This window comes from Anopheles merus, chromosome 2R (assembly GCF_017562075.2).
Source record: "Anopheles merus strain MAF chromosome 2R, AmerM5.1, whole genome shotgun sequence".
NCBI classification, from domain to species: domain Eukaryota; kingdom Metazoa; phylum Arthropoda; class Insecta; order Diptera; family Culicidae; genus Anopheles; species Anopheles merus.
Genome location: NC_054082.1, coordinates 18,155,629 through 18,183,272, shown reverse-complemented (window position 1 = coordinate 18,183,272; position 27,644 = coordinate 18,155,629). Strand labels below are relative to the sequence as shown.

Below are 27,644 nucleotides of genomic sequence, written 5' to 3'. Positions count from 1 at the left end.
CTTTTCGGCGACAAATCGCGTGCCCGGGCCTGGAGGGAATATTTTTGGGCAACTTTGGCAACTGAAAAGCGAAACGAAAAACAGAAGCAAAACGGCACAAGCAGCCCGACCCGGTGAAGGTGCAATGAAGGCGCAATGGGTTTCACGTTACGGCTGGAGAGAGCGCGTTGAAAGGGTGTCTAAGAAAGTGATAATAAGGTTGAATGACTTTCGTTGGTCCTTTTGTTTCTATTCTGGCCGGTTTTGCTTTGTTTGGCTGCATCGATCGATTTTGGGCACAGTTTGGAGTTTGGGTGAGGAGTTTTAGCCCTTTCCTCTTTTTATCGTGTTAGCAGGTCATTTCTTAGCGAGTAGGAAGGAAGTGATTGAAAAATGTGCTTTTAGGTGTTAATTTTGTGTTTTTTTTCAATGTCCCCAAAAGAGAAGTCGATGTTTGTTCACATAACTTCCAAATTGAATGTTTCATAGAGACCATAGAAGAAGTATAAAGGCTTTGAAATGCCTGTAAAGAATGCCAGACATGCTAAGACAAGGATGCATATAAATGTAACTCAAAACGACGTGCCAAAATGATCTCTTCAGCGGAGGGGAGTTCTTATTAACACTAATTGATCATCAGAAGATCATACAAATTTGGTATTCAATTCGATTAACATAGAGCTTGCAAGGCGCTCTGACTCGATCGTGTTGTGTGTTGCAAACTCTTTTGAAGTCTTTTGTATTTCGGGATTTTATGGAGTTCGAAGAACGCGCTATTTTACCAGAAGTCGCTTCTGCTATCTTTGTACATTTAATGTGAGACATTAAAGACGATAGTGTTTATCAATTTCAATTTTTCATCACTTTGGTAACAGTAGCTCTGGGAAAATGTAACAACGCTGTTTCTGATTTGACATTGATGTCTCCATTAGAGATGAAGGACGTCTCAAGCAGTTTCTGAGTTGTATGGTGGACTGGATATTCTGACAGTGGCCGAGATCATGTTGTAAGGATGACTGGTTCATGACGCATCGCACTCACCACCACGTGCTATAAAAAGTCTAAAAATCGTTCATAGACCGTACAAAGAGACCTCAAATACAGTTGCAACAAAACCACGAGTGATTGGCATTTGATTACCAAAATGTATTTATTTTCTTAGAAACAGGGCTGGTGACATTCTCTCGCCAAACAGCCACTCAATAAGCCCCAAGTGCAAATGCATCAGCGGCTGCTCGCCTCCCTTCTAGAACACTGCATTCTCAATGATCCACCGCACGTAGGAGCTGACGCGCGTGTAGATACCGGGATGGTTCGCTTCCCCGCAGCGTATGCCCCACGACACGATGCCCACCACCGCCCAGCGCCGGTTGGGCAGCTGTATCATCAGCGGTCCACCACTGTCGCCCTGGCACGAATCCTTACCACCATCGTACTCGCCCGCACACAGCGTCGTATTGTAGATCCGGTTCACGTACACCTCCTGACACTCCTGGTTCGACCAGATCGGTATCCTCACCTCCATCAGCACAGGCGAATGCGGTCCACCGAAGAACTGTGTGCCCCACCCGGTCACGACCGCCTGATACCCAGTCCACGCGTCATCGAGCGGCGGCATACAGATCGGCCAGATGTACGAGTTAAAGAAGGACGGCTGTATCAGCTTCAGCATCGCGATATCGTTCTCGTAGCTGATCTGATCGAAGTCTGCGTGTGCCCGAATTTCCGCCACCCGAAAGTCTCGGTAGCGCGTTTCGTTGAACTGCTTGAAGTCGTACTCGCCGAGCCGCACCACGAACTGCGTCAGCTTCAGGTTCATCACACAGTGTGCCGCGGTGAGGACGTGCCGGTCCGTGATGAGCACACCGCCGCAGAAGGACGCACGTGAGCTGACGAGCGCTACCATCCAGGGCCACTCGTTGGAATCGGCCGGACGACCGCCAGCAATCTTGGACAGCTGCTTGGTGGATAGACCGCAGCCACGCTCTTCCGGCCGCACGGTGGCATCGCGGGCCGTCGGTCCATCACCCAGCCCGTCGACGTCATCGTACGAGTCGGCCGTGGCTGGCAGACGGACGGAAAACTCGGGCCCATGGCCCTCTTGCACCACATCGGGGCAGCAGATACCGACACTGATGCCCTCGACAATGCACAGATGCTGCAGAACGGACCACACGTTGTCCTTCAGCTCCGGACCCTTGCAGCTTTGGTAGCGCGTGCAGTGGCCCTTCTCACCGGCCCGTGTGCGACATTCCTTACCCTTGGTGGATGATTTCTTTAGGAAAAAGAGAGATTAGGTTTCGCATTAGAAGTAATCAAAATTAGCTCGAAGCTTATACTTACTCCGCCACTTCCTTCAGTTGCTCGTCTTTTACGCTCCAGCTCATTTAGATCGAGATGTTTGCTCTGCCGTTGCTGCTTCCGTTCGGCAAAGTTCAATCGATGCACTTTCGGGATGGCCACGCCAGCCACTCCATGATCTTCCTCGACGAGCGTTTGATCTACGTCGTTCACATTGAACAGCTGCTCAATCGTGTCCTGATCACGAACAATGCTAAGTCCGCACACGGTGGTAGCGAAGAACAGCAGCACCGGCACTGCCACCTGCAGTGTTAAAGTCATCCTGAAGTTGTAACACACCGTGTTGACGTGTGGCAGCGTGCATTCACGACACCGAACTAACGCGTCCCAACTGACTGATGCCCAACGCTTGCTTCCCTGCTACAATCTGCTGGCGGTTTGGCACTGGGGTCGGGCATACTTATCGACATTTGCGTGGGACGATGACGCTTTGGGGAGGCTGCAGTATGAACGAGCGCGAAACTCGTTCCCCAGGCCCGATCGTGGTCCGATCCGTGGTTGGTGTTTCGGGCCGACGCCGGGCGACACATCTCTTATCACTTGGGAGAGAAATGGGGCCAAATCTGTTTGCAGTTTTTGTTCGCGTCTCCTTTCTCCTACTCTCCCCATACAGTTCGTACAACTATATTCGGTCGAGGGTCACTATAGTATGCTATGATAATGAAAATGATGTTATGCATTATGGTGATCGTTTATTTGTTCGTTTTGTTTTAGTTGCAAACCGTTTCGCGAACGGCTGGAGGTGGTAAAGAACATTAAAATGCAAAGCTGGTACTGTTTGGCGATAAGTTTGTTTCGGTGTGAGCGGCATATTAACCACGCTGCAGGCTCATAAATTAAGCCATCATAGTTGAATGGGCGTGGTGCTAGCAGCCAGCTGTTAGAAACATGCAAATGTCTAGGTTATGACCCTCATTTGAAACTAATGTTGTTTTAAAATCCCATTCATCATTAGACAATTTGAGCATTCGGTCTAAACTAATGCTTGGAGAAGCAATATTGAAGGCTTTGTGGAACATTTTAAAAATGTTTAAGCCAGGAAAGGACTATCCTTTATATGTTTTTAAGATACATATTACAGTACATCTAATGTTTTACCAATTTTATTCCGATTCCATTACACTATGTAAATAGTCAATCGATCGATACATAAAACCTGCAAACGTGTACAAGTAAACAGTCAATTTAACCTGTAACGGTTTGCTACCGTTACAAAGCGTTACGAGCTAGTGGCGTGCAAGATTGCGCACAAGCTGTGGGCAGTTGGAAACAAAGATTCAAATTATTTCGTCATTAGCGAATACTTTCAGGAAAATGATGTTTGCGAATCTTACTGGAATCAAACCAGAGTATTTAATATCCATTAATTTTTTTCAAATATTCTTTCATTTCTCGATTATTTCCTAATATTGAGTATCATACTTATTTAGCAAAATAATTTAAATTTCTTCACAAGATCTGCAAAATAATTAAAATTATTAATAAACTGTAGGTTCCGAATGTGGTTTAATTTTTTTTTTTACTTTCATTATTTGACTCTTGTGTAAAATAACATCAGAAAAGTGCAAACGAAAATAATAAGATGAAGGAAGAGTTAAGAAAACAGGATTGACGTATAACATTCTTAGAGCATTAATGACTTTCTTGATGAAAAATTCAATAAACCACGAAATAAAGAAATAATTTCAGAAAGAGCAAAGAAACAAAAGCCAACATTAAATTATATTTTTACTTTTCAAAACATTGCATTGCTCAGCACCCTGAACGAACTCGACTTCTGCAGCGCACAAACGCTTACTATTTAATGATTGTTGCGGCCCATTCGCTTCCCAGCGCAACATGGTGTTGACATAAATCTCGACCACAAATTGCAACAACGGCGTATGACGTATTGAGTCGTTACAGGGCTACTCGGGCATGACGCACTGCGTGTCGTTTACCGACGAGACCGTCGATCGCTAAAAGGAACGGACAACAAGCTCATCCCTATTCCTCCCCGGCCAAGCAGCCGTTCTCATATGCTCGCATGCGTAACAGGAGTAGGTCGACGGTTAATTTGATCCAATTATGTACCGCGTCTAATTAACAAACACCATCAGTTAAGCGCAAATTTGCTTTTCCACAGTTTCCCACAATCCCGAGGGGGCGCGCGTGTTTGTGTGTGTAGGGATGCAGTGAGGATGCAGTGGATGAGATTTGTCGTCGGATTGATGCTGGCCGGATAATTGCCAGTCAACAGGTTGTCGTCGTTAGATCACGCGAATCAGGCTGCGCAGGTCCGATGGTGTACCGTGCAGGTGCTGTGAAAATGTTCCCCTTCAACCGTTTTCGCCGCTTATCGTCGTTCCCGCTTATCCTGCTGCTCGTGTGCTGGCATCTTCAGGCGCCGGCGGGCGTAAGCTCGCTCGATCGCATGGACAACGCGACCGTACCGCTGGCTCGTGCCAAACGACTAATAAGCTTCCCAATCAATGGTGGCCTAGCGAAGATGATTCTCGGATTTCTGGCACCGGTTCGTTTCCATCATCCACTGCCACGCAGCCTCAACCTCGGCATCAATGTGCAGGCCAACTATGCGATCAGTCCGAACATAATATTCCCCCGGCCGGAGTCGATCTTCGGCAATCGCGAGCTGGAGCGCTATGCCGATCCGAACAGTCGGCAGCAGGTGTACGGTGTGCTGGAAAAGATCCTGCAGATGGTGCTGGGGACGAATCGAACGGCACGCGAGTGTTTGCTGCGGACGGTGTGTGAAGTGGCGGACACACCGCTGCATCATAACGGGCTGGTTGGGGAGCTGCTGGATGTGATATTTACGTGAGTTTGTATGGGAAATCAGACGTAAACGCGATTGTAATTAGAGTGTGTGTGTGTGTTTTTTTGTCGCTTTTAGGCCCCAAGAATCGGATGTACTGCCATCGGAATTCCTAATGGCACGGAGGTATGGTGCGAATGGTGTTGATTGTTTGCGAGTGTACGACTCCTGTCCGTGGGGTATGGGAATGCTAGATCACGTGTCAACAGTTTTCGTTTAAATCTTAACCTATGATAATAATGTTGAATCTCTACACTCTATGATAAGAAATTCTTGGATTGGTATCTTGCTGTTCCAAAATCGAGTGAAAGTTAACACACGAAATCTAGAATTTGGTTCCGATATGCTCCAGATACGTTCACGAATCTGTGCCCAATTTAGACAATTAGCATCAGTAAGACAATAACCCTATTTTGGAGATGGCTCTCTGCACAAGAAGACACCGTTCGTGCCATTAGTCTCACATTTTCGGCCATTCCAAGAGCATCAGTGTCCGCAAGTATGAGTCTCTTACGGTTACGTTTGAAACCACTGTACGTCGCCATCGGCCTTTCGCTTCTGCTGCTGTCGTCCAGCCTGATCGTCGACGCATCCGAAGCGCCCCAGTGTCCAGCGAATCGTGTCCTTTCCCAGCGCTCCAAACGCTGGATACTGAGCTATCCCATCAACGGCGGTGTGGCGAAGATGGTGTTCGGCTTTCTCGCTCCGATCCGCTTTCACCATCCGCTGCCGCGCAGCTTGAACATGTCGCTGAACGTACAGGCCAACTATCGCATCCTGCCCGCCATTATCTTCCCCCGGCCGGAATCGATCTTTAAGAACCGTGCCAATAGTGAGTACACGGACACGAGCCGGAAGCAGTTCTACGAGCTGGTGGAGCGCATGCTGACCGGCTGGAACCGTAACGGACGCTCCTGCTTGCTGCGCACGATCTGTGAGGTGGCGGAAACGCCACTACGCCATAATGGGCTTGTTGGCGAGCTGTTTGAAGTTGTGTTCACGTAGGTTACAGGTGCGCTTACGTGCTGCGATACCGTGTTGTATTAATGGGGCTGGGCATTTCCGTTCTGTTTTGCAGACCACACGAGACCGATCAGCTGGGCAGCGAGTACACGTTGGCCCGCCAATATGGAGCGAATGGTGTGGACTGCCGGAGGATGTATGCCGAGTGTCCGCTAGGGCATGGGTTGCTAGATACTATTAGTGCGATCAATGTGTGAGCAGGTGTGGCAGTGACGTTATTAGGTGTATAAACATTCACTACTGTTAAGTAATAATAATTAAGATGGGGCACGGGAAGGTCTCTTCTACCTCCAAAGTTATTAATTTGCGTATTGCGCCTCGGTGGTCTATCGAATAGGCGGGTTAACTCCAAGAAGACTTTATAGATGGCTTCAAACCCCAATCAGAGCAACACTCCATAGTAAGTGCTAAGCTAACTAAGCCGGTTACACGTTACACGCATCTCCACGCAGGTCGTAACACTAAGAAAGGATAAGAAATGTTTTATAAGTTGTGGTAGTAATTTTAAGTTTAACCGTAAATAAAAATGGAGTTTTGTGTGAATATCACATTAAAGTTGTTTTTCAGTAAAAGTATGATATTTAGGCAGGTTTTGTTTTATGTGTGCCTTCACCATCTGTGCCACACTCATACTTTTCAGATTTTAGATGGACTAATAGACTAACGAAACACTTACTGTCTAATGTAGCGATTATACTTTCTTGGAGAAACATCTCGAAAACATCAACAATAATTATTTTACTGCGAGAAAACGACAACATGTTATGACGTTACTAGCTAATTTCATGATTTCTAGGACACAAAGATTGATGCTACCATGGTATATTATGTTACAGAACACCCCATCACCAGTCTTCATGCTAATTAAAAAAGGGACAACTTCGGCATTTCTTAAACACTTCAACAGAAGCCTGAGGCTCACCATTTCTGCTTGTTATCTGAGCTACAGATGTTGGTAAAGTAGTTTAAAATTATGTATATGAGCAGGAGGGTCTGGCTTAATCTAATGAACATGTTAAGAGTAAAATTAAATTACTGTAGTTTTTATCTAAAGGCCGGGCTACATTGATCGTACTCGCAAGCGTAATTTTGATTTTCACTAGCGCATCTGGCGGCGGCTGGTGGAAGCTTTTTTTGGTCATCGAGGGAATGGTCACGCCGGATCTCAAAATTAAGTAGTTTTTCCATCGTTTTCCATTGCAAAAATGGATGCAATGCGTGCAAAACATGTGTATCTACGTTTTACAAAACTTTTCTCCTCCGATTTAAGTAAAAAACATGGAAAAATAATGTATTTTCTGGAGCGGCTCCAAATTGTTTGGCAAAATGCTTCGGTCAGCCGCCGACAGATGCGCTAGTGAAAATCAAAATTACGCTTGTGAGTACGATCAATGTAGCCCGGCCTTAAGAAAAATCGTACACATTATTCAGACGTTATTTGATGTTTATCAAAAACTTTTAAAGTTAACACTAAAAAAAAAGAACTTGTACTTTGAAAACCCCTGAAATGATATTTATTCCTATTCCATTTGTGTGTGTTTGTGTACCGTTTGCCAGCCTCTCATTAATTCTACACGCTTCCCGAAGCGGGGCTAAAACAGTCATGTCAAATTACTAGTGAAACATTAGCAAATATCAAGTCCCTATTGCTTTTTTTCTAACACTTTCAATAACAAAATACTTAAAATGTTCAATTTCTTTTTGAAACGTAACTTTGTCCCTTTAAAACGAGTGAACCTGGTACAAACTGTTAAAGCGTTTGCGTTAGTTTGACTACCCTGTATTAAAGCATCCATGGCAACAAGCCCACTCCTCCCACCGATCGATCTCCCACTCCCTACAGCCCCAGCGAACCCTTTTCCGCGGGAGAAGCCCACTTACGCTAACGAAACAAAAGGTAAACATAACCGGTTCTCTCGCGCGCACGGGTGAAATGCGTTACTCGAGCCGCATGTGTTTTCTTTGCCGGTTCTCTGGCGGTCGTTGCCGCGCGGCTGTGGTGGCTACGCGAGCCTCGCACGCACACATTTAACACCACACCACAATGGGCCGTTGGGGGATGAAAATTAGAAGCAAAAAAACTTTGTCGAAAATAAGAAACGTTCACGGCGGAATTCAAAGGTTCAATGGCGTAGGAAAATTTGTTTAGTGTTGCACAATTCCATCAGGTTACAGTAGTAAATATAGTTATTCTTAGTAGTTGTGAGCATTTATCTGGATCTTAAAAGCATTAGTTTTAAAATGAAAGAACATTATTTCATTATTTTGGGATTACTTGTCCAAATATGAAATTCTTATTTAAACACGGTCTATTTGAAACGAATGTGGCATATAAGAAATTTGTCCAAAAAAATAATGTTTGAAATAGAAAATATGAATTTTCCTAAATATCTTTTCGACATTTTTTTTTAGAAACAAATAATACCTTATTATTTTGGCCTTCTATTTTCTAACGTATGCTCAGCGTGCGCAAGTGCTACGCCAATGCGTACAAACGCACACAAGCACAGCGAGCGTCTGCTCCGGCACGTGTGGTGCAGAGAGGGAACGCGACGGTTTAATCTGTCTTCCAGCTCGACACAACCACTGTAAGTCTTTGCTCTATCGTCGCAACGGTCGGTCGGTCGGTCGGTTGCTGCGCTCGGTTATCGGTGGCGCTCGTTGTTACGCGTCGAGCCCAAGTGTTCTATGCGTGTCGTGTGCGCCTTGACGCGTCCACAGACACATCGCGCGATCTCGAACGGTGACGGTGAACAGATTCGTTGATCAGTGTGTAAAATAAATCAAGCGCCAGCTACGGCCAACTAGTAGTAGTGCATTTTATAACAGAGTTTGTACAGACGGGCACAAATTATGATAGAAGGTGAATCTTGGCTTCGAGGAAAGCCTTCGAATGTGTGCGCATGAGGTTTATTTTTAAACGGCACCTCCCAGGTCGCGGCGGAGGTGGTGGCGTACCCACCACGCAAGTGTTAGAAGTGCGTCTGGCTCCAGCAAATTGTGCAGTTGTGGCGTGATTTGATTGTAAGCGGTGAAAGAGTTTGTAGTGCGTTGCAAAAATTGGTAAAACATGTAAGTACAAGAAGTGGTGCTTGTTTTTGTTGCTGTGCAATGATTAGTTGTGTTTAAGAGTGTGAAAAAATTGTACACCAATTAGTGGAAGAGTGTTTTAGAATTAATATAAAATTGAATTATATCAAACACATCGGCAACATATTTGGATAGCATCCTTCACACAGTCACGGGAAAAGGTAAGCGAGATAAAATGCGGAACAGAACAGAACCGAATGAGTGGAGCATTCCATCAACTTTAACCTGATTGGGGAAATAAATAGATTCTAACCTAACCCCGCAACGCAAACACAACCAAATGGCGTCCAGTTTGGAGGGGGCTGGAATGGACAGGACAGGGTTTTAATGGCGCATATTTCGCCGTGCCCGGGGTACACGGGGTGTAAAACTGGAACCCGGGCGTTGTGATTTGTATGCAAATAATTCTGTGCGCAGCCGAGTCGCGACCGCGTCACGGCTAAAGTTGATTTTTAGTTCAGACAAAAAGTGCCGAGTGAGGCTTTTCGGGTCGTTGTTGGGGCCGCCTGGAGCAGTATCCTGCCAAGCGGTTGAAGAAGGTGGATCTCGGTGGATCTACCGCGATCAATTCTTAGCACGCCTTTCCTCTTTTTTCGGAACCATTGTCGTGTACCGTTTGCTGTTGATTTGAACTTGGCCTCGTCTCGTGCGTGCGAGAATCGTGTGCGTTTTACGACAACTATTTCCATATCGGTCTGGTGGTTTACGATTATTAGCAACAGTTTTTTACCAGCAAAAAAAAAAGAGCAGCCCCAAACTGCTGACTGCTCGAAAATCGATGTATGATGTAGCCGTTTGTATGAAGAGGTGTCCAATGCAAATCAGTTGCAGCGGTTGAGCTTTACAGAAAGGGTGGGAGTTTGAGCAACAATTTCGCAATATTTTATAATTTATGTTGGGTGGGAGACGCATTTTAGCATTTTGGCGGGTATGTGTTGTATCATTTTGTAGCAAAATTTTGTTCATCAGTTCAACATTTATAGTTTTTAATTAGGAGTAACGATCGCAGTTTGCTTGCAGCAAGCGCCATAAATATGCAACGAAACACAATGCAATCAATATGTTTAAATAATTCATAATTTAAATTAAAAACTTTGTTGCAAAATAACACGAAATCAGTATTTATAGTGCAGACGAAAAAAAAACGTCTTAACAAGGCAACAAATCATGAAATGATTTGTCGAAGAAGGAAGGAAGCAGGTTATACATCAACCAGAGCACATATAAACACACACACACTTACCAAAACCGGAGCAACATCAGCAAATGCATTTCCTCGGTTTATTGGCTTTTAAGGGAGCGTCTAAGGTTCCATTAACGAAAACACTGCCCCACGGCGCCCGTACCACCAGCCGTACCACCAGCCAAAAATGGTCGAAATCTGTTCTTGGGCAATTAATTAAATGCGTCCATTTGGTCCATGTTTACCCCAGCACAGCAGGGAACGGGAGAGAAGAGGACCGGAGGCAGGAAAATGGAGACCCCTGAAAATGGGCAACTCGATCCCTTGCGTTCCCGATCGCTCGTGGGCCGTGGGCCCAATTTTTGATGTGCCAGACAGCCGGCTGAAGCTGCAAACCGTTCCGTTTTGCTCTCAATGTCGTTGCGCATCCTGTGTTGCCGTGTTCCGCAAGATGGTTCACTTTATCCCCTGTTTGCCTTCGTGGCTGCCTCTGCAGCGTTGCCCCCGGGGATCGTGCCGTTCGTCTGAGGATCGTGCCATCTTAGCCCGCAGCAACGTGACCAAACTTTAAACAAACATACAACACCAACGCGTTTTAGTGCCGTTCGAACACGCGGGGAAGAAGATTCGCGCGGCGAGTTTTGGAGGTTTTGTTTTCGAACGGGAAGCGAGGGAAGAGACGAGAGAGAGGGAGAGATAGAGAGAGGCGGGGAATGTAAAGGGTCCTCCGGGGAAGGATCTCCAATGATGGTCGCCGGTCTGGTTGCTGTGAGGATCCCCAGTACGGATGATTTACATGAAACTCCCAGCAGCATAAACAGTCAAGCAGCAAAAGGAGCTCAAACTTTAAAGTCGTTTTAAATCGTTAAAGCGTTTGCCATTTGAACCTTTCCGTCACACAACAGTAGTTCGGAGCAGCGCGTCCGAAGCGTGCTCATTTGCGCGCAATGGGCATCACGCACAGCGCACATTCTATTGAACACCATCCGCGCAAATGTGTTGAAGTGTCGAGGATGGAAGAAAGCATATGTCAAATACTTCTGGCAGCAGCATCGCTGTTTTGTGTGTGTGTGTGTGTGTGTCTGTTATCCCCACATAAAAAGGCTTATGTGGTGGCAAAATGTGCGAACAGTGCGCACAGCAAGAGGATCGGCGTGAAAAGCACACAACGTTGCGCAAACAAACCCGCAGCAACAACAATTGCGCAGAGGGGGTGTGCGATTTGTTTACTTTTCGCGCCGATTTGTTCGACCGATGCGCATGCGTGGTATGTGTTGTGCTGTGATTGGATCTCAAATTCTAGATGATACAGCAATATTGTATGTGGGGGGGGGGGGGGGGGGGGAGGAAGGTTTCAGTTTTATTTATGTTAAAGACTTTGTCAGGAATTATCAACAGGGTTGAGGCAGTTTTTTTATGTATAATTTATTCTTGTTCTATTGAGCAAGCGAATATCACGGTAATTCCAGCTTTTACAGTATTTAATGTTGTTACAATTATCATGATCGTTAGAAACTGACTTCAACGAAGGTATCGATCAATTTGGTCAACATTTTTGAAACAAACGCACGTTCGAATTTCAACACACGCTAAGCAACGACCTTCAGAAAAAACTGGAACCTTTTGCTCATTTGGCGATAGGCGGTTTTTTGTTTTTGTTTTATGCTGTATGTTTGCCATTCCTGTATGTCCTCGGGGGGGTTTACGTGGAGAAGGAGAAGGGTAGGATTCGTACGGGTACCGGTTTTGCTGCCGTTACTGTCCAAAAGTTCCGCGTTGCGTGATGCCTTTCGTACAAGATGCCCGCTGGCGCAAACCCCAATACCCAATACCAGCAGACACACCGAGGGACGGAGGGAAATATTAGTTCCTTCTGGAGTTTTTGGGTTGTTTTTTTTCTTCGGCCATCCGATCGTTTGTGAACTGTTTGCGGCAACAGGAATTATTTCGAGCCATCTTCTCCACACAAAACCCCAGTACGGGTGAAGCTCGTGCTTGAAAGATTCCTCTCCTCGCGGTTGGACGTGCTCGGATGTGGTGGGGGGGATTGTTCCTTTTTCGTCGCGAGGAGACCCCAGCAAGGCCATGGAGAGCGAACCTTCCGAAAAAAACGTGACCGTCCGAGCGCAACGAGACGAGGCTTGCGTGGCGACCACTACCACTGTCCCTGTTGTTGCTGTGAGCCTGTCCATTTTTTGATGAATGGCATCAGCAGCATATCGCTCTCCACTCCCCGAACCCGACCGGTTTTATGGTGTCCCCGGGTCCCCTAATTTTTGCAACCTTTTGGTGGTGGTGCAGTCTTTTGTCTTTTTTTGAGATTCCCTTAAAACACGCGCATTCGTCCTTGGTCAAGAACGTCCCGACCATTGCATTGTTTCGTGTTCGCGTTTGACGCTAATTGTACTGCGTTGGGCGCGGAGAACTTGGGAAAAAAGACAGCGCATACGCTTATTTATTGTTATTAGTAAAATTTTGCCGTTTGTTTGGCTTTGTATGCTGCTCGCTTAGGAGGACTGGCTGGTGCCAGCGAGATAGTACACAATGTTGCAGCTCTACTGACAGGCCAACATCTCGCTGGGAGCACGTTCAAGCTAGCGGGAACGTTTGCACGGGTGTCTCGTAATGTCAAGGCTTACAGTTAGGGAAGTTGTTCCGCCGTGCAGGGAGCTAGCGGGCATTACTAGCGGGCTTTAAATAGTTTGTTGCATCGATGAATGTTTTTGTATTGGAAAAGGCGGTCGTAAATGTTTTGCGTTTTTTTAAGGGAACGTTCCAAACATTATTAGAGGAACAAATGTGGCTTTGTGATTAAAACATAGAAGTCGACACTTATGCATCAAGTGTTGCCTTCTGGCAGAGAAAGCAGAGAAAACATATGGATGATAGCTGAGCATGTTATGCTACCCTTGTTTTCAGATTGCACACACCACCATCACAGCATAAGCGTTGTGTACGATTGAAATGTTTCGTCCAAACACAATCCAATCATTATCAGTAGCTGATGCTGAAGTGGGGGCTGCCATAACTGAGCTAAGCGAACCTGCGTCCGTAACGCCGCTTATGTGCTTAAGTGCTGTTAAACCCCCGCTCGTTGAAGGGTTTGGAACGCAAACCCAGAAGTAAAGCAGAAAGCTGGGCACGATTTTGAAACTCACGTTCTTAGCTAACGACAACAACAACGACCAGAACAGGACCAGAACAGTCATTTTCAGCTGTTTGTACTTGAAGAGTGCACTCTGCAACGGCTGCAGATGGCAAAGCATTTCCATCACGCGCGAAGGTTAAAACTCGCTTCTATCGCTTTGTGATTCACAAGAAGGGGGAAAAAATGGAAAGGCTCCAAGAAACGAGTATTAATCACCACATTGAAAAACACACACACACACGCGCGCGCGTGCGAACAATTCTTGGGGCACGTTTTGGGCGCACTGCTGCGCGCCGGTTTCGCTCATCATCGCTGTTCATTTATTATGATTGTAATTACTTACTTACACTATTTCCATACATACCAGTGGGACTGGAACGGAGGGGCTGCCACAAGAGAAATCACAAGCCACCCGGTTTCGGTTGCTGCGGCGTGGATTTCCGCGGCCGTTAATCAGCCCCGCGCGGTGCATGCTGCAACGGGAGGTTTTGATTTTGCTCGCAGGCAACCGTTCTAGGGCGCTTACCACCGTTTGGTGGGACAAGTGAACCTGAACCTTGAATGCGTGTGTGTGTTAGAGAAACGGGTTGAAAAGGAGCCATCCAATGAAGCTCGGTCTGCGCTGGGTCTGAGATAAGAAAATGAGATTTTTAATAGCGCCGTCGTCGTCATCATCTTCAACCAGACGATCGCGCCACGCTCACGATTGCCGCGTTCGTCGCCTGCGGTCGTTGCAAGTGACGAGAGCGAAAAAAATATGGAATACACACAGATGGTGATGGGTCGCAATTGGTGGCCAGTTGTCTCGGGGGTTTTGCTCTATCCTTCCCCTGCTCAGCCTCACCTTCGCAATGCCGCAATTGTGTGGCGAAAGTTTGCGCTAATAGAATATCGGATGCAGTTGATTGTTTTTGCGAGAACAGTTGCGCCCGTTCCAGCTTGGTTGGTACGGGCCGCAGCTTCTTGTCTGCGCTAAAGTGAGTGAAGTTTTATGACCAATCGTGGCTGCAGAAGTGGGTGGTTTAATATTATGCCCCTGTAATGTGGGACCGTGCGCTTGTGCTGCAGTTGTCGTTAATTTAAAGTGAGCAATAAGAAGATGCTGACGCGGGGAAGGAACAAAAACATGGGAAATTGCCGTTATTACCAATTGGTAATAAACTAGCTGGTAATGATTTTCTAATAGAAATCCATTTTCAAACCAATTTCCGAGCGATTCAACTCCTTCAAGTTAAGGAAAGGAGAAATATAACAAAAAACTGTATTTATGTTGGAATGGTTTTTGGTAGAGCAATAAATCGAACCTATTTCAATGCTCCCAAAGTCTTTTTAACACCCAAGCACTCAACATTAGGACCACTTCAGAAGTGTGACCGAATTATAAACCTGTAAAATCCCTATCCCTTGTGAACAAATTGCTGACGTGTTGTTTACCTACCATGCTTTCACTTCCTGCCTGCTTCCAATGCAACTGATTGATGTTCTCTTTCCCTCTCTTTGCTCTGTTCTATTTTCAGCACATCACAAAACCCACAAACACTCTGAGGTTAATAGATTACACCACCGACCACAGCCGTCTGTTGCATCGTCTAATCAACGGCTCAACAGTGAGTGGTAAACGGATACGTTGACATAATAGCATTTTGCACCATCTTGTGCCGGAGACATCACCCGGTTTTGTGGTGTTCTGAGTGTTGTAATTTTCCCGAAGAAAGAAACCAGAAATTGTAAATCTACGCTGGTGTTGAAGTTCCACACAAGAGGTGAATAATATCTGGATAGAATCTGTGCTGTGTCCAGCGTTATATTCCGGTACGATAATTAAGTAAGTTTGCAGCCTGCAACGTCTGGTGTGTGCGTGCCGGCGATCGTGCGATCCATGCGGCAGTGATGATGGTGGCGACTCCTCTGCTCCTCCTAGGCCCGCTAGTGAAATATGGCAGTAAATTATAAATTATCCATAAAGAGTGGTGTAATGAAGCAATAATAGGCGAAGGTTATTAGTCACCCCGACCAACCCCGGCCGTGCATCAAACGGGGGTGAGAAATCCTTCCAGTGAGTGTGCAAGATTGTTTGAGCAGGGTAAAAAAAAACACACACGATCGATCTCGTTCTCGATCGCGATTTTACTTTCAACCCAACCTGATTTCGGAGCAACCGTTGGGCGATCGAGGCCGGCGGCGTGCGGTGCGGTAAATTGGAAAAATATTGCTCCGCGTGTCTAGGAGGATTGGTTCCCGGTAGGATTAGTTTAGCTGTTCCCTCGTTTGCTACGGGGTGTGATGAGTGCCGGTGCCCCGTGCCGGCCGCCACGGTGCGGCTCGGCAGTGCAACCACCACGGACCACGTCCATCCACCACAGGTAAGTCCGACGAAGAGAAAAGGGGGATCGCAAACGATGCGAGATGTTGCATTTTAGCGATCGACGACCCCGGGAAGCTCGGTGGCCGAGCAATCGATACACGCGCGGTCCGATCGATAGTTAGCGAGATAGTTTATGCGCTCCGATCTTTCCCGGGTCCCGGGCGATAGTGTCGGATCGGAGCGTCGTAAAATTACGCGCGCACGAGCGAACGAGCGCGGATAAATTTGCTACGCCGCGGAGGGCTAGGCACCTGGGGACGATGTGGCAGAAGGGAGCGTTGGTTTTTGGCTTGCCCGCGTCGCTCTGCCGCCCGGGATAAGGATCCGGGATCTGGGCGATCGAACCTGAACGTTGGTTCGATTCCAGGGCAAAGATATGCATACTACCCATCGGGTGTTGTAGTTTATCGCTGCGTCAGCCTTTATCGTGCCAACACCATCTACCTGGGAGGGAAACTGCTTGTGTACGAGAGGCAGCTTGTACGTGCTTTACCTTCTATGCTTTCGCGAGGCTGTATCGGTTGAGGTTTCACAATAAATGGTTAGAGATTGTGTGTCAAACGTTGCGCTCGTAGGATTGTGTGAGATGCTGATGTGTGTTAGATGAAGTGTTGCAAGCAAAAGTCAACCACAGCAGCGATTAATGAGGTCATTATGAGCAGTTCATGTAGCTAACGTCAAACAACATTACAAAACTACTGATTGGGGACGGTTTAACTGCACAGTACATTGTAATAAACCCCCCCCCCCCCCCGGCTTAATTGATAAGGCACTGTAACTGCTCACTGTAGATATCCAACCAAGAACTTTCCCAAGAAACTGTGAAACTATGAACCCATTACCGAAACGGGGCCCGACACGGAGCCTGATTAAATGAAACGTATGATCAGCTGCTTGTTGACTGCTAATTCTTTTTTAACCAGGCTCTAAATAGGGTTTTAATTGCATAGCAAGAGCTGAACCTGACGGTGGGTTTGAGATCAATTCTCCGACAATCAATTCTTCGCCACTCAGTCCACTTCTGAGGACGAAAGTGTGTCATTTGTTGATCATTTGCTTAACCAAACATTTTTCCCATGTGCTGTGTGTGTGGGTCGGGGGTTTGCTATCCTGCTTTCCTTGCATGCTGCTGACCGACTTTCCATTGTGGTTCCCGGATACACAGACGCACGTACGTTGATCAAACATGGCTTTTTTGGGGGGAAACTCCAACGGGGGTTGGTGTCTCTGTGCGGTTGGGCACTAATGCACACTCGATTAAAACTAATGGCTGATAATTCGAAAATAATGATAATCCGAGACCGGGCCACCGGTCTTTTGCTCGCTAGACAGTGAACCGGACAGACAGAGTGTGTGTTGGTGTGTATGTTTTTTTGGGTCTTTCCTTGGAACTCAAGCCCAGAAGACCACTTACCTCGTTACCACTAAACGATGTCGAAGCAATTGGGACGCTGTTGTTTGGTTTTCTTCCCTTGTATCCCCTCTCTCCATTTTTTTAATGCCCCAAACCACACTGATCAGCTCAAAGCTCAAGAAGTGCCCGCCTCTGAAGCCTTTCCCAAGACGTTCCGTACGCTTTTCGGTAGATCAATAATTAATCAAGATTCAAAGCAATTGAATTGACGTCCTTCATCAGTCAGCCGAACGCGCTGTCACGTACGATCGTTGATCGGGTCGCTTCTTCTGTCACTGTCGCTTCTGTTCACTGTGCACCAGGCCGTACAGCCTGGGAGCTCTTCTTGGCCGGCGGTCTACCTTGCTGCCGGTGCCTTGTCACATTCGACTACCGTTTGACGTTCGGCGTATCTTTATCGAGTCGGTTTTGTACGGCGTACGCTTCCAGCCGGTTGGACACTCGGAGTGAGGGGGGGGGGGTTGCCTGGCCGTTGGCGTGTTGGGGGAAAACGTCTTCACTGTCCCCCTTTCCCCCCACACCGTTGTTCAATCAAGGTTTGGGTGCTGTGCGTACGATGGGACTGTCGCCGCCGTGGTTTGTGGCTGTCATAAAACCGACTGGCTGGTTTGTTGACCTTTCCATCGAGCTAGAGCGCAGCCACACCGCGGTATACTATACACCTACGGTATAGTCAGTGTGTATGTGTTCGTTTGTGTGTTCTTATTTGCGTGGTACGTGCCGTGGCAATCCTCCCGTCCAGCAACGGGGTGGCCTGATCCGATAAGGCGCTGAAACTAGCACGGGAGCGGTACCGGCGTACGCCATTAGCCATTCGCCAGCCGTAAGTACTTCGCTTTCTTACGTTCTTCTGAAGCGACAAGGGCGTGTGTGGCTGTATGTGATGCAACCTGGTATATGGGGATATTGTTCTCCAAAGTGCATCCGATCCTGTGGACGGAGATCTTGGCGCTGAACGCGAACGCGACGGTGCCTTGGTACGCACACGGTGGGCGTACAATCGCTAAAGCGGTTGGACAGCTGGGGGATGAACTACCGTGGGTGTTATTTCTAGCCGAGGGAATGGCTTCTGTTCTGTTCAGGGTCCGTGACGTGTGACGCTGTGGGGGATATTCGCGTGAAATACGAGATTATTAAGCGGAGAGCCCAGTCGTGGCCGTCGTGGTGGTTCCACTGATTAGATCCCGCACTGATAGATGGTATAGGGCGGCTTATAGTAATATCTTAGTGCGATGGAAGATATTAACTTCTTCTTAGTGGCTGGTGGTTTCTGCGAGTGGAATGAGGTGTTGCGGTAAGTGTGGGTTGTACTGCAATCCATCAAAAGCCTTGTAGTACTTGGCATGGGTTGACACACTATGGGAACGGTTATAGATAAGAGGAAGGTTCATGTACTTGTATCGTGCTCCATATCTGACGAGAACGAACTCGAACGATGTGAGAATGCTTACACCAAATCTCACTGTCCAAGAAATGTCCCAATGTGACGTCTCACTAATGAGGGCACACTCGTGGGCCGAGTATTTCGGTGATCAATAATCGAGCCTGGGGATTATCGTGCACTGACTCGATGTTCGATTGTTACGATGTAAGCTTTCACAATCTTCCGACTGCGCCCGATCCATAATTGGTTCGCTGTGGCAAGACGCTGTAGACGATTCGTTGTTCAACTCTAGCCCAAGCCCCCGGACGTACGGGCAGCCGGAAAGCATCCGGGTTTTTGGGATTGCGTCGAGCGAGCCATTTCGAGATGCCTTTCGGACACGGTCCTCGATCGGTCTTACCACCCTTGAGCTTGATGGAGCTTCGACCCTCACGATCCGATCCTCTCCTCGTTCACCATTTACAGGCACGGCTTCGAACTTCAAGCTGTTACGAATCCAACCGCACGATATGGCTGTCCAATGGGGGTTTGGGGGTTTGCTCCGGATCTGCCCGTCGCCTGGATGAGAGCCGTATTAATCAACTTTACACCCCATATGCCATGGTGATGTGGCGTGTGTTTGTGTGTGTGTGTGGACTGGCCGGGCGTTTGACTTCACTTTGCTGCACCACGGTGTGCTGATGGTGTCAAAATATTTTTATGCCCTCCGGCACACACACACACACACAGCGAGCCGTGAATAGATCACACCCCGGGAGGTGCTTTCACGGTGCTGCATTGCGCTTCTTCGGTGGATGATTTTGATGGGAAAAAGAGCAAGCTAAGGTGTAGCTCACCGTGATCTGTCGGGAAGCATAAAGTACAGCCTTCGTAGAACCCTATGTTTGGATGGAATTTAAATTTTAAAAACAAACTGTACAAATCGCATCGCTCTGCTAGACAAAACCGTTGTTAAAACCGCTTTGTGTGCGCAACACGATCATAAAAAGGCCGGAGAAACACATCTTCACTTCTGACCTCCACCAGTTTCGCCATCCGTCGTCATAATCGCGTGGACGCATCAACGTTTCTGAATGGTTTAATTAGTGTGTTTGTCTGCACTGCTTTGTCTAAGCCCGCGGCATGAGGGTGACTTTCTCTTCCACGGGCACCGTACTCTGCCATTTCCCTGTACTGAGTTTTCGTCCAAGTTTTTCACATTCACACTGTTATCTTATCGCTTTCGTTCGGGCGTCTGTCGACACACAGGGCAGGTTCAGTTCGGGTTCAGTTCCTACACTGGCGTGGCACATGACCCTCTCTTCCTTTTCGTCGTACCCTGCCGGGGTGTAGGAAAAGTCTTCCCAAACGTTCGTTCGTCATCTGCATGAATTGTACGGTTTGATCTGCTTTTTACATCTCGTGCGTTTCGATCGAAAGATGAAGCAATATTTCATTATTCAGTCCCCGTTCGTTTCCATCCACGGCACGGGTTTGTTTCGAGTGGGGCCGATTGTAACGGACCGATAGGTGGATGCATTTTGTTTTATTTTCATTTTTTTTGGGTATGTTTAGGTTGGTAACCAAAATGAGGCTTCTTTCTCTTGTACCTAAGCTGATCTATTTCTTTTTCCAGAGGATTTTGGTGATGGTTAGATTACGAGGTGCGTGGTTTGAAGCGGAGTGAGGGCAAACAAAAACATAGATTTATCATCTTTATCTCACTCGCACACACACACACTCATACATAAGTGAATGGAACAGTGATGGAATCAGTAAAGAGCGATGCGTCTGGCGATTAGCGAACCAGAAGAAATGATGTATTGTTTTCTTTTAGTTGGCACTGAATTTTTGTGATTGTAAAATAATTTAGTTTAAATTTTAGTCAAAAACATCAACAAAATGGATCGAATTGAAACTATTTAATCATTATAATTGATCAAAAGTGTGTCATTCCTATTATACGCACCGATGCCCATACCCAAAGACACAGCCGATTGCGCCACTGTTTGCACTTAAAATAATTGATTAGTTAATTTTCTCTTTATCTTATCGCACGTTGCATTCTCTGCGTTTGTAAACCCCCTTTTTTTTGGTTTGTTTGTTATGTCTGTATAATATCGTAACCACATATGCTCCTCAGCTACGTCGAATGCCACGGTTGAGGGCAAGCGACGCGAAGAATGTGTAAACATTTCATCAGATAAAGCCCGATGCTGATGAATTTGATTGATATTTGCTGCGCGCTACCCGCAACAAATTGCATCGCTCCAAGGAAACAATGTGTATATTCCCTTTACACAAGCACACACACACACACACACGCACCCAAAGCAATGAAAAGATACAACATTAAAACTCCATGCAACCAATGCGAAGGACTTCGCTACGGGTGCGTGTTACTTGCAAGCTAGGCAGATATGTTTAGTCATGTCTTCTGTTCCTGTGGCCTGTTTCCGGCGATGTGTTGCACCCTTTGCTAGGGCAGCGTGGTAACTAATTTATAGGGACGCTGGCACGTAGCGAGAAATTTCAGCTTATCGGTCCGGCATCGCATCGAATCCGGCAGTGGCGCAGCGATGCAATCGAAACCGACGGCTTGCCCGGGAACGATCGTTAGCAAGCGCGTTTGCTGCAACGCTTGTGTGCGAACTCATTAGAGCGCAGGGGGTTGTTGGGACCGGATCGGAACGTTCGGATCGGCATCGATTAATCATGCGACTAACTACCTGCAGTGGCTGACGTGGCTGTCGTGGACACACTTGCTTGGAACAGGTGTTCGGCTCATTTCGAGCCCAGTGTGATCGTTCTTGGAGTCCCCGCGATGGTTAAGGGATAGGCCGACCCTGCTACCAGGAAACCAACACGCTTGGTGCGATGTCGTTGTGGAACTCATTCTTTACACACTGAGCTTGGGGCTTTCAGGTGCCTAGGTCAGCATTATTATTTGTCCCAGCACGTCAAACGCGAACGAGTTTTTGTCTTTGAGCGTTTGTTTTTAGTTCGGTGAAGGGAAGCGCGCTGACAGCTTTCAAGCGGGCAGTTGCAGCAGACGTGCAGCGAGTGCATAATGCCGTCAGCCCGTTGCAATGTCCCGTTTGGGTTCGGAGAACTGCCCTGTGCTAGATGTTATGTTTTCTCTGAACCACCACACAAGTGAGACTTGTTTCATTGATGAAACTTTACCAAGGATGGACGGAGTTGCTTTGCTTAGACGGTTCTGCCTACCCGGCTGGTACGTTTGCTTTGTCGAGCGGACAAGGTTACAAAGAAAGGGCGCGCGTTATGGTTCTTTATTAAATGAAATTGAATGCTAAGGCATTCCTTCGCTCCACTCAACACATTCCCCGACTGGAAGAGCGCTGAAGGTTTTCAATGTACATAGCGAGCATTGCTTATTTGCCTCCAACATAACCTCGGTTAGCCAGTAGCTGCAGTAGCCTGAAGAGTTAATCCACCAGTCGCCTCGTTAGCTGATAGCAGCAGGTACCGATCGATGGGATTATGTTGCCGTCCATAACCCTTTTTCATTCCCTTCGTCAGCTCGAGAACGGGTCCGGTGAGGTTAAATATTTGAACGGGGCCGTGTGCAAGGTCCGTCAAAAAGGGACTGCCGAAGCTTCTCCACAAACCATCATCAAACCGAGCCCAATGCCCTATTAGACTGTTGACGTTGACATTAAGCGGACGGCGGCATGAAATATGAACTTACCGGGTGTTTCGGGTGCACACACCGCACTGTGCTTAGACAGCTTCTGTCTGCACCGGGATTAAGATGACCCGGTCGATTCTTGGCTCTTGAAAGCAAAGGGTAAGCAACGTGCCCGTCACCGTGGTTGCATATTGAATTTCGGATTTGTGTACTCACTGGGTAAAAGATTTTTTTTTGAAAATGTGATTCATCGTGAATCGTTCTGTTTTATGTGCCAGTGATGGCATCGCAAGGTCGTCTTCAAGGATGTCAGAGAGTGTGATTGGCGTCATCATCGTTAGGCCGCATTGAAGTCGATGTTATCGCAAAAAGTACGAAACCTTTTTTTTTTGTCTTTGATTACGCGACACACACACACACCCACTTGAGCAAATGGACGGAAATATCAAATTGTAAATAACAAAAAAAAAAAGCGCAGTTTGTGTCATCAAGCGGTGTGAATGCCTTCGCGCATGTTTAGCGCATTTCGCGCAGACACATCGGCGCTGCGACAAACTGCGGTCGGCCAACGTGGCCCTTTATGTGGCCCCATTTCTACTGGTGTTCTGTTGCTGTGTGGGTTTGAACAGTGTATCATAGTTTGTCCTCATCAGTGCAAGCTACGTGTTTTTTTTATCTACTTTTCAAAACTGATAAGCCCGCACTCTCGCACTGGAGGCGTCGTGGCCCGCAACTCGTGTTTCGTGAAACGCACTTCAAGATAAGATCAACATTTACCTTTTTTGTTGGTTTGTCGGTGGGATGCCCGGACGGGTAACACACAATTCAGCAACCTGTACCTTTTGAGTTGGGGCGTGTTGGTCGTTGTAGGTCGTTTGTGTGTGTGTGTGTGTGGTGCTTCGTTTGCCGGGAAACAAAATCTCCAATGGCGGCCGGTTCGTATGACAGTTGTGGGCCAGAGTGGCCACCCCTCGGAACGAATGGCGGGCTTGTGTGTTTGTCGGCTTCTTCGTTTGTGCTCCAACCGGTGCTGGACATTTTCTATCGATCGTGCCCGAAATGAAGAGCCCCGAAAAGTGGAGTGGCTTGCTTTTCAATGAAAGTGATTGTTTTGTTTTAAGGGGTTTGTTCCCTGGCTGGAGATTTGGGTCACTAAATCAGATTTTGAATTAATTTTGAATGTAACTTCATTTGGATGTTTTCTTCTTACATCATTTTGCAAACCTTGACATTCTTCTTGATTTTTAGCAAGCTAGCAAACCTGGAATGTATTGTAAAAAATGCCAACTTCCCTATAAACATGAGGGTAGTTGCAGCGATAAGGCTTCACCGTAGGGTAAAGGTGACACGCATGAAAATAGTCCTTTCTGGTAAGGTTCTCCAATTTCAAAGTGTTGCATTCCTGGTTCAAGAGGCCGCTTCCTGCCCACTGAAACCATAGCGGATGTAACTAAAAAAAAAAAAAGGTTCCAAGGGTATCAAATTAAGTCCGTTCTTCTTCCGACGACTTTAACTTTGTCTAAAAAGCGCATAAATGCTTAAGCAAACCATTTTGCTTTCGAATACTTTGATTTGTGCAAATTAAGTTGTGCTGTTTGCGATAGGAAACACTTCTTGCAGCATTAAACGTATTCCTCTGCCGTCTTAAGGCTTAACGCTTTTACTTCTCCGCACACTATCTCACCAAGGCGTGAGTGTAGCATACGACTGAGATTAAACCGACTGTAATCCGTAGCAATTTGTTGTTGCCGGGTTTAATTTTCCCCTTCCTGTGATCTAGTGTGTGTGTGTGTGTGTGTGTGTGTGTGTGTCGATCGAAGGAAACCATGATCTCAAGGGTTTGGTTGCTGGTGACTTCATCGGACGGATCGCCCCGTGCCCCGTGCACGATCATCCGGTGCGGTATTTGTGTCAAGCCCTTCAAGCAGGAAAATTTCACTCAGCGTTTGCATGAATGAAGCCACAAACAAACACACACACACAAACTGTCCGTGAAACAACAGTGTGTCGGTGGGTCTGATTACCCGGGGGATTGAGGCGGACGTATCGGGGCGCTTTTGCACAAGCGAACCACATTGCGGTGAAGCCTTCGAGAGGTTTTCAAACAAATCTGATCTGGTTGCATCTGACACAGTGGTGGGGAGGAGGGGGAGGGGGAGAGCGGACATTGCGGCCAAAGTTCCAGTGCAATGCTGCGAAGTCGTGTGAAACTCGGCGACGATGCGAACGGCGAGTGATGGGCATTTGGCACGTACGGGGGTTTCGATAGGGGGCTGCAATCGGCTTAATGGCTTCAATTAGCTAAGCGAAAGACGGACACACGCACATAATTGTCGCAGGTTGGAATTGCAATGATGCACTGACCGGTTGGCGTTAAGCAATCGGTTAAGCGATCGGCCAGGGCAGTGTAGCTCAATAGCCATGTGTGATGTGATTTGTTGGATTTGCAATAGCATGTTAAGCGTTATGTTATGTCCATCTATGCCCCTGAAAGTAATTAAACATTTTTAAATGTCTTCAAGCTTTATACATCTATACAAATGCTCTGTTCAATGTTTATTGGCAAGCGTCAGATATCTAATCCAACAGGGAATAACCAAGTCATACGATCCGTTGGTCTGTCGCTGGATGCTAATTTTAGCATCTGGAGTCCTCTTCAGGTAGCCCAGCTGAACCCAATGTGAATGATCTCTATTTATATGATTAAATTGAATGCAGGAGACGCTTCGGATAGGCTTCTTCCATGCAGCTCCACGGAACAATTGCTTCTCACACTAACGCCGTTACCCCCGTTATACTTTGCGTTTACTACACGCATGCGAATGAAAAAAAGAAACATAACATGCGTGTACTATTTGCCCGTCGTAACAACTTCCTGCATAATCGCTAGACACGCGGTACGCGCCTCGGTACCCGTCCTCGGCGAAGCGGGGGACTCGTGGTGTCACTTTGCCAAACCGACAGCGTTGCACTTGGGTGCTGTGGCTGTGCGTGTGCTGCTATTATGACATGACATGAAGGCCCAAGCGCTGGCAAACGGAAACGACTCATTTGACAAATGAGTGGCCGGGGCGACACGACCTCGTTTGAGGAGCGGGCGCAAGAAACCGAAACAAAAACCCAGCGCACCATCAGTGCGATAGCGTCCAGGCCATAGGCTGGATGGTGAAAGTGCACCGCCAGAGAATGCATCACCATGCACAAGTGCAGTGAGGACTTTCGCCTCTTTGTGGCTCGTTTTGCGCGTCTGCGGTAGGGTGGTAAACAAAAACCGGGCCCAGCCTCCCGGGCCGGAAGAAGCTCTCCCGGGCTGGAATTGGAGGAAACGCGCTGTCTACGCGCCTGATACTGCGCTAAGAAAGCGGCAATTGGACGAAACGAGATGACAAATTAGTTGAGTAATAATGCAAATGAGCATCGGTCGATGACGCGTGGATTAAATCTCGCGTGGATCGTGCCTGGCTAGCTAACCAGGCAGGCTGCATTACGTCGGGCCACGTCGTGGGTTACTTCACCGCGGTGTGGTTTTTGTTACGCACCGAACTTCGGGAACGGTCGGGCGCCATCGGATTGCAGGCCGATGTTTGCAGCGCTGGGGAGATGGTTGGGTTTGCATTGGCCGCACCGTTGCTGGGTGCACCGCTCGGACGAGGAAGTGAACGGCCCAATCGGCTGACCTTCAACTTGTAATCCGACAATCGGTGAGCTTCTACTAGTTGTGTGCGTGTGTGTGTGTTTGTGTGTAATTTTCATCATTTTCTTTAGCGCGGTTAGTTATCTTCCTCTCAGCGTAAGTGTCTGATTTTACAGGATCTCGCTCCCCTCTGCAATGGTGCGTAAAGTCACTGGAGGCGTCACGATGGGGACCAGTGCGATAAATTGTTTTCATTTCTGTCGTCTCATCAGCCAAGCTGGGCGAGTGGAACGAAGTTGCGATAGGAGCGAGAGAAAAAAAAACGATCTCTTTTAGTCGGTTTTACGCGTGTACTTACGCTTGTACAACCGGCCGTTTCTGTTCTACTGTCGCCGTAAACGATCGAACGAACGATCGTTTGTAGTACACTGGTGTCGTTTGGTCGCGAACGGGCGCCGTGATGAGGCAAGACTTCTTTTATGATGATCCGGCGTTCTTAAAGTAGGGCCGCGTGTAATTACGCCTGAGCTCGTTTTAATCGTAGCGCCTTGCATTTTTTTTGCTCCCCAGTAAGAAGGGTACTGGCCGCTACGCGCGTCTTCTGTGGAGCCTCGTAGAGCTGAGCTGGATGTGGATTGTCAGGGCAGAGTGGAATGTCTCTTAAGTTTATGCGAGAATAACTGGACTGGTGGTAATAAGTTTGTGAAGTAGGTTGCATTTTTATGCAATTATGTGATTAATCACATTTAAAGTTGGATTATGTCCTGCTGATATATTTGCATGCATTTGGAAATTATTGCTGGTTTAGTGATTGTAAAACATAGCTTTTACTTAGCAGGAATGCATGAAGTATTCAACAGAGAACGTTTATTATTAGGACGTAATTGAATGCATGATAGGATACTCCTTCGAAATAAATTCACACAAGTCATGCAAAATCGCATGCACCGGTCAGACACGCAGGGAGTGGTCGATTGATTGACATGAAGGCATCGTGGGTTGTTAGAGGGAATAAATGCACTTCTTCCTTCATTTTGTGTTTGGACCATGATTTCCATCTTGACATGCTAATGTTCTAAGGTATTGAATTATTATATTTTCCATAACACAATCTGCACCATCCCCACGAATGCACTTGAACACTTCCTTTCTCTCCCGGTTGCTGATGGAATTTGATCTTACTCCACTTTGCTCGACTGTTGAAGCTGATTTCAATGTGCGTGACGTTGGCTGCTGCTGCTGCTACCCCAAAATGCTGCCACAAGGATTGGACGAAAACGCCAGAAAACATTAAACGCAGTCCAGCGGTGAAAGGCAAAACGATCGTAATTTGTCGGTCAGTTTGAGCCGTCTGCGAGCTTGCCTTCTTTGCTGGTTGAGTGGGCAATGCGATTCTTGCAGCGGAATTATCATACCGTCGAAAGACGGCGGTACATCCCCTGAGGGTGTACAATAGGGAGGCACACGAGGTGTACAAGAGGTGATGCTTCAAAGGGCCGATCGCATGTTTGGAGCGTTAGTGTTAGATTGTTGCGCTGTGTTCGTGCTGCTGAGATTCTGATCAAACGCTTGCGAGTCATGCTTGAAAGTGCTTCAGAACTTTAGGGAAAAAAACAA

General features: G+C 47.1%; 4 protein-coding genes across 6 annotated transcripts in view; 3 read left to right on the top strand and 1 right to left on the bottom strand.

Moving 5' to 3' along the window:
• Positions 1-1,098: 1,098 nt before the first annotated feature.
• Positions 1,099-2,750, bottom strand: LOC121590171 (venom protease-like). The gene is made up of 2 exons (XM_041909605.1): positions 2,323-2,750; positions 1,099-2,254 (listed from the first exon to the last, which is right to left on the bottom strand). Exons 1-2 carry the CDS (start codon positions 2,599-2,601, stop codon positions 1,226-1,228), a joined length of 1,308 nt encoding a protein of 435 aa, XP_041765539.1. The 5' UTR covers positions 2,602-2,750; the 3' UTR covers positions 1,099-1,225.
• A 1,898-nt stretch (positions 2,751-4,648) lies between these two features.
• On the top strand, positions 4,649-5,383 carry LOC121590247. Its single transcript, XM_041909731.1, has 2 exons — positions 4,649-5,157; positions 5,234-5,383. The coding sequence occupies exons 1-2, from the start codon at positions 4,649-4,651 to the stop codon at positions 5,373-5,375; spliced, it is 651 nt and encodes a 216-aa protein (XP_041765665.1). The 3' UTR covers positions 5,376-5,383.
• Positions 5,384-5,648: 265 nt separating this feature from the next.
• LOC121589517 lies at positions 5,649-6,721 on the top strand. Its single transcript, XM_041908491.1, has 2 exons — positions 5,649-6,156; positions 6,234-6,721. The coding sequence occupies exons 1-2, from the start codon at positions 5,657-5,659 to the stop codon at positions 6,373-6,375; spliced, it is 642 nt and encodes a 213-aa protein (XP_041764425.1). The 5' UTR covers positions 5,649-5,656; the 3' UTR covers positions 6,376-6,721.
• A 2,034-nt stretch (positions 6,722-8,755) lies between these two features.
• The window catches only part of LOC121588417 (semaphorin-5A), a 114,207-nt gene continuing 95,318 nt past the window's right edge, over positions 8,756-27,644 (top strand). For 2 of the 3 annotated variants that reach the window (XM_041906317.1, XM_041906315.1), the window contains exons 1-2: positions 8,756-9,429; positions 15,117-15,962. In XM_041906317.1, coding sequence (XP_041762251.1) covers positions 15,883-15,962 — 80 coding nt within the window. In that variant the 5' untranslated portion in view covers positions 8,756-9,429; positions 15,117-15,882. The remainder of the gene's footprint in view (positions 9,430-15,116; positions 15,963-27,644) is intronic. The other variant, XM_041906316.1, reaches the window with a different exon arrangement.

Bases quoted from the DNA above. Each gene is read 5' to 3' on its own strand.
- LOC121590171 (XM_041909605.1), bottom strand. From the start codon at position 2,601: ATGACTTTAACACTGCAGGTGGCAGTGCCGGTGCTGCTGTTCTTCGCT. The intron at 2,255-2,322 runs GTAAGTATAAGC...TTTTTCCTAAAG, and splicing joins CAACTGAAGGAAGTGGCGGA to AAATCATCCACCAAGGGTAA.
- LOC121590247 (XM_041909731.1), top strand. From the start codon at position 4,649: ATGTTCCCCTTCAACCGTTTTCGCCGCTTATCGTCGTTCCCGCTTATC. The intron at 5,158-5,233 runs GTGAGTTTGTAT...TGTCGCTTTTAG, and splicing joins CTGCTGGATGTGATATTTAC to GCCCCAAGAATCGGATGTAC.
- LOC121589517 (XM_041908491.1), top strand. From the start codon at position 5,657: ATGAGTCTCTTACGGTTACGTTTGAAACCACTGTACGTCGCCATCGGC. The intron at 6,157-6,233 runs GTAGGTTACAGG...TCTGTTTTGCAG, and splicing joins CTGTTTGAAGTTGTGTTCAC to ACCACACGAGACCGATCAGC.